This window comes from Morone saxatilis, unplaced genomic scaffold (genome assembly GCF_004916995.1).
Source record: "Morone saxatilis isolate NCDOM2014 unplaced genomic scaffold, NCSU_SB_2.0 Contig8, whole genome shotgun sequence".
NCBI lineage: Eukaryota > Metazoa > Chordata > Actinopteri > Moronidae > Morone > Morone saxatilis.
In genome coordinates this window covers 25,560,652-25,566,689 of record NW_023340257.1, presented here as the reverse complement: position 1 = coordinate 25,566,689, position 6,038 = coordinate 25,560,652, and the positions used below count along the sequence as shown (strand labels likewise).

Here is a 6,038-nt window from a genome sequence, read left to right as displayed (position 1 = left end):
AGAATGTTTGTAAGATAAGTAGTTGCCCACTTGAGTTGTGTTTTACATGCCATACACACAAACACGGAAACACAGTGTCGCCCTCGGTTCCCCCTCTGATGATGAGTCATGTCCATGTCATGCTCGTTGTCTGCAGTAAATAAAAAATAAAAAAGATTCCAGTCAATTATTCTTCCTAACCAGTCGCTCGCTCACGATATCTCTCGGGGTCGGGCGTGTGTGTTTCACTTTACCTTTCATGACTTTTCACAGCTCACCTTTCTGTTCAAACTCTAAAGGCTTGAAATTGATCTGAGGAATGTTCTCTCTCCTGATCATTCCTCATCAGAGTATAGGAGGTTCAAAGCCAAAGCCCGGACGTGTCTGCCACAGTTCCTCCTCATAATACAAAGAGACACACACACACACAGCCAAATCTTTAACTGAGATGTGGTACTGGTACAATGTCAGAAAATACAGCTTGATCTGTTCAGCTAGTCGTTGTATTGTGTTGTCGTGTGAGTTGGCCGATCTGGTCTTGTGATGGATTCATATGTAAATATTCAGTATTGTCTGTTATGTGGACCCGAGAAACAAAGCAAGCTTAGCAAAATCAAAGTAGTACAGAAAGGAGATGAATGGAAGACTGGAGGATGTCTAGTTGTCTGCACCGTTCTGCATAGGTGCCGGTTCGTGAGCGACGGAGCAGGCGGCTACGAACCAGCAGTTTCCCAGCTGGCCTTGGTGCAGGTCGTGGGCACTAATGCCGTCCACAAACAGATGGGGTTCGATGCATAATTCCTAGAAGGATAAAGATGATTGCAATCAGTATTAATCTTTTCTTTTTCTTTCAAATAAACTGTATTATGTTTCTGACTACTTCTAAACTACAAATAATCCAACACAGTTGCACAAATATCAGGTCCAATACAAACACCAAGACAAAACAAAATAATAACCCATAAAGGAATGACTGAACAATTAATTATTTTTGAGCGTGATATAATTTCAAAGTTCCCTTAATAAGTTTGGTTTTTATAGTTAATTTCCCTCTTAGAGACAAACAGAAACCCAGTAGAAAAAGGCTAAAGGGGTTTTAATTATATCATCACCCAGTCCACTTTTATAGTCCTTTTCTACCTGCTGCAGCACGGCAGCTGTTCAGTGACCAGCAGTAGAAGGAAGTGGCCATACTGGGCAGCTGCCAGGCATAGATGAATGTGAAGCAGGGCGTTAACCAGAGCGGTAAGTCAACCATCATAAGGTAAATACAGGGTAAAAACATTCTCTGATTAAGTAGAAATCCCGTCTGAACGTTCAAAGCAAAACAAACCACAGAACATATAACAGGACGGCAGCCAAATGATAGAGCTGGGATAAACCAGTGGCACACACCCAGCAAGACCACTAACCATGTAGAGACAGACACACACATGGCTTACATAAAGCTCACTTATTTACATGTTTTATTTTAAAAAACGAGATATAATGTGTTAATAGGTGAGCTTTAGAGGTGCTTGTAGGCAGTTACCTTTGGACAGAGTCAGACTAGCTGTTTCCCCCTGTTTCCAGTGTTTGTGCTAAGATAAGCTAATTGTCTGCTATACACACACACACACACACACACACACACATTTTGTTTACATTTACACTTTGTGTTGTATTTTCTTTTGAAAAGTCACATGACAAACTGGCCATAAAATATAAAGAAACCAGAAAGAATCTCAAATGCCCCTTTCTGTGTGTTCATTCTCAAAATTAGAAGCCACTATTTCAAGTACACATACTGTATAGGCCACACATGCTCTCATCTGTTGAACCACAAAAAAGACACACAAACAGTAAAGAAATAGCCTCTGTGGTTCTCCTTTCCACAATCTTCATCCCCCTCTCTTGTGGACTGCCCACTTGCCCAGGGCAAGTAAAATGCCACTTTGGGCTACTAAATCTAGCAACTCACCTGCCTGGTAAAAAAGGATAAAAGACATTGTTTTTTGCAGAGCTGATGATGGAAGTATGTAAGGAATGAATCTCTTCTAATCTCTATTGAGAGCTGCACATGTGAAGTACCAGTAAGGCACTAGAAAGAAAATGGTGGAACCCTGCATACGATGTTGGCTCATCCACAACATTGCAAAGAGATCTCCTCCTAAAGAGATTTCTGTGTAAGTGACAGACAACATCCACAGTCCTCATTCTGTGTAAAGCTACTGTAACTTTAGCAGAAGATAAAATAAGGCTTTTGTAGTCTGAGTTTGATCAGTGGGTATAAGATATGTGACAGTATTTCATAGTTTGTCCACCAGAGAGCAATGATTAGTTTATTTTTCAACTGTAAAATGTCCCATTCAGTTCACACAATTCTTTAGTAACCAAATTTCAGAGACCCTGTTTATTTTTTAATATTACCACAGATATAATGTTCCACAACAATAGTCAACAATAGTAGTGTACACTGAGGCTGAAGTAGAGCAAGTTTGGACTCAGGATATAATCAGTGAGACCACTGAACACTGAACCAAAGATGTGTGGAGCTAGAAGGCGGATCAGTACAGTTTTAAGCGCTTGTAAATGTGTGGTTTCACTTGGTAACTCAGAGAGACGGTTAAGTTTAGTGTGAAATGATATGAATGCTTCCTCTCTCTCCACTCCCTGGACAAATCAATAATATTGATCAATTGGAGTGCTTTTGGTTTCCTGTTTAATTATTAAGCAGCTCAGGTCATCAATGATTGACAGTAAAAGCATTTATATACATATAGTTCAGGCTTGAGCTAGGTGTACAAGACTTCAGACTCAGAAGAAAATGTGAATTAATCCAAAAGATAAATTGTAATTAACAAAATTTAAAAAAATCTAATCTTCATCTGAAAACATATTGAAACCTCTCCAGTCTGCTGAAGTGGACAGAGACTCATCTTTTCTATCTCACTGCAGTTTTTGAAGCAAAGAACTGACACAGAGACAAGAGTGAACAGCGTAAACAGCTGCAGATAGAGGCTGGAAAGCTATGAAGCAATAATTCCATTATGAGCATCATATGTCCTCATCATCTACACAGTGGTTACTGGTTGCACTGCATCAAAACATTCCTAAAAACAAATACGGTTCAGTGAAATGCAGAGGTTGACTCAAAGTCTCTGAGGCCAGTAAAGTTTGGCAGTTTAAGCTAACAACTCTGATATCAAACAATCTCAATGTTTATTCTAGACTGAGGCCATCTGTTGGCATTAATAGAAATTCAGCCATGTAAGTACAAACTTAAGTCAGGTTAAAAAGTTACAGGAAGCCATTGTAACAACAATCATTTTTCAAATTCAGATTCTAATCATCATCATTTTAACCTTCTAGCAGTAAACCATTTCAGTGAGTTGGCCACATTTGTGTTGCTCATACTAATCACCAGGTTCTTATTCTGTTTATTTTATAGTAATCAATAGTTCTGCTCCTTAAGAACATGGATGGTACCAGAAGAAACTTGCCAGTATCCTGTATTAAAATGTTTTTAAATGGGAACTTAACAAGGACTGAATTTCATGAACATTTGGGATAAAACATTAATGATGTTGTGATTTTTAGCTTTGGAATGAAGGAAAAATATCACTTCAAGAGGCCTCAGTGTGTTCTGGTGTGTTTCCATCAAAGGTTTCAGACTGAACATCAGGGAAAGGCCTCTGTTGGACTGTTCAGTGTCTTTTAGTGGATTTGAGTATTTAAGGAAATAAACTGTTTTGGATGCAGAGGTTAGGTAAGGTCAGGGGCTCAAACAGAAGCATACATCTTTCATCTACAACATTTTCTAGGTATCCTCTGTTAACTTTAGCTGGGTTGCTCCACAGAAACTGAACTTGGATAGAAAGAAAACATATCAGTTAATAATAACCTCCCTTATTGCTCAGGTGTGTTGATTGAGAACCGATAACGTTTTGTTGCTGCACATATCTACATATTCCTTGCAGATGACAACTCTAACCAATTCCATATAGAGTACAACATATGACTATGTAACCAGGTTTACTGCCAGTCTCAACTTAAATTTAAATTTAAGATCTTTTTAAGATTATTAAGGCAATTTAAGAACTATTTCTTGTCCATACTGCCAAGAAATGTATGAAGGATATGACGTTATAGGATATTGGTTCAGTATTGGTTGGTTTGGCTTTGTAGTTGTTACAGTGTGATCAATACAAATTCTTCCCAAAACTCAGTAACTACCAACATCTCATGTTATTCTGCTGTCCAAATATTCGCTCAAATATTTGTTCAAAGAGCAAACACATGTAGTCATGCACACACGCAGACACACATACAACAGTTTTTAGGTGATGGCGTGGGATTTCAGTGGGGTAAATTCCCTAAATTCCTCTCCCTATTCAGTCCATGTAACCTTCCTCTCTTTATATGCATGCTCTCCTTTGTACTTGTCTCATGACCAACATCCCCCTTTCCCACCTACTGTCCCCTGTCTCTGTTTCTTGTCTCCCTCCACTGTGAATCAGCTGATCAGTTCACTGTGGTGCAGCAACAGCTGTGCCTTCAACTCAGATGTGAATATCAGTAACTTTTTTCTGATTATTCTTCACTTTTTTGACCCTTGAATGTTTTTATTTTGCAGTATGTCAGTGTTGTTGTTTGTCTAATAGTGTAAACAGTGAGGTTGCCTGTAAAGCAGGCAACGTGGAGAATAAGGAACATTTCTGAAATTCTCTTTCATTTCTTGGCAGAAATATGTGGATATCTTGCTTCCTTTTAAACAAACCAGTTCTTTTTTCCTCACCTTAGGCCTTTTCCAGGTGATTTGGCCGAGGCGGTTGCTATTGTAGAACAGAGACTGGTCAGAAGGTGGGAACAGAGGGTCTTCAAACAGGACCCCATTGTCCTGGCACTGGCTCCTCAGTGCAGAGAAAGACTGGCCCTCGTACGGAACCACCATCCCCCTGTAATGACAGCAACCGACAGGTTTATCAGGGCTTTTGGTACAATGTGCACGCAAATGCATTAACACAATTACATAAAAGAGAAAAAAACCTTATTGAAATAATCAAAACAAGATTGCCAAATTCAATTAAACCTATTTACATTAGCTCTCAGTGAACATCTGATAACACAGCTAAGTGGGTTCCTCTGCTTCTAGTTTTAACACCAGTCTACATGTTGACAGTGTTACAAAAGAGAACATTAACAGCCAGAACCGGTGTGTTTTCTCAGACAGGGTTTGGGAGATTTTAATCTAATAGTTAATAATGTTTGTGCAGTTGTAAACAATATGTGTTTAAATGTCCACATTGATACGTTTACAGAAGAAAATAACAGCTTTGAGAGGTTCAACCTGCATAACAAGAGTCAAATGCAGCTTTAAGTAAAGTTGTTTGGTTGGTTTGGATAAGTATTACTGAACAAAGTGAAGCGGCTTCTTTTCTCCCCGGATCTCTGGATTAGAGTTCCTAAAGCTTAGCCTATATGTAAATAGTTAGTTTGAGCTTGTAAATATTGAAATAGTTAATTTGATCTTCTCACTCCCTTTGTAGATTTTTACTTTTTTAACTTCAAATATACAATATCCCAGCAGTGAGTTTGTGATTATTTGGCTAAATAATAATAATATTCATTACTAGGTGTGTGTATGTACATTTTCCTTGCGGTATACCAATCAGAAACAGTTTTCCATTTGCAGCATTATTTTATTTTACTTTTTTTTATGTATATATATCACATATATTTTTTTTTTGTCATGTTGAGTTACTGTTTCTTGTTTTTTTCTGTTTGATCAATAAGTCCCATCTCTGCAAACTGCAGTGCAAATGCAAAACTGTTTCTTTAAGTTCAGACAGTGTTGAAGAGTGCGTTCATTAAACATACTTCATATTTTTGGTGAAGAGTGAATGTATGCATTCAAATAATGAACTTTTCACGAACTCCTGCAAGAAATTTAAAGTTTTATTTGGGTCTTTTTAGCCTTTATCAGATAGGACAGTATAAGACAGACAGGAAAAGGGGGCGAGAGAAGAGGGACAACATACAGCAACGGCCTGTTGGCTGGAATCAAACCCAGGTTGCTG

General features: G+C 38.3%; 1 protein-coding gene across 1 annotated transcript; it reads right to left on the bottom strand.

Moving 5' to 3' along the window:
- Nucleotides 1-636: 636 nt before the first annotated feature.
- On the bottom strand, nt 637-4,941 carry LOC118341394 (calpain-5-like). The gene is made up of 2 exons (XM_035679640.1): nt 4,757-4,941; nt 637-780 (listed from the first exon to the last, which is right to left on the bottom strand). The coding sequence occupies exons 1-2, from the start codon at nt 4,910-4,912 to the stop codon at nt 637-639; spliced, it is 300 nt and encodes a 99-aa protein (XP_035535533.1). The 5' UTR covers nt 4,913-4,941.
- Between the last annotated feature and the right edge of the window lie 1,097 nt (nt 4,942-6,038).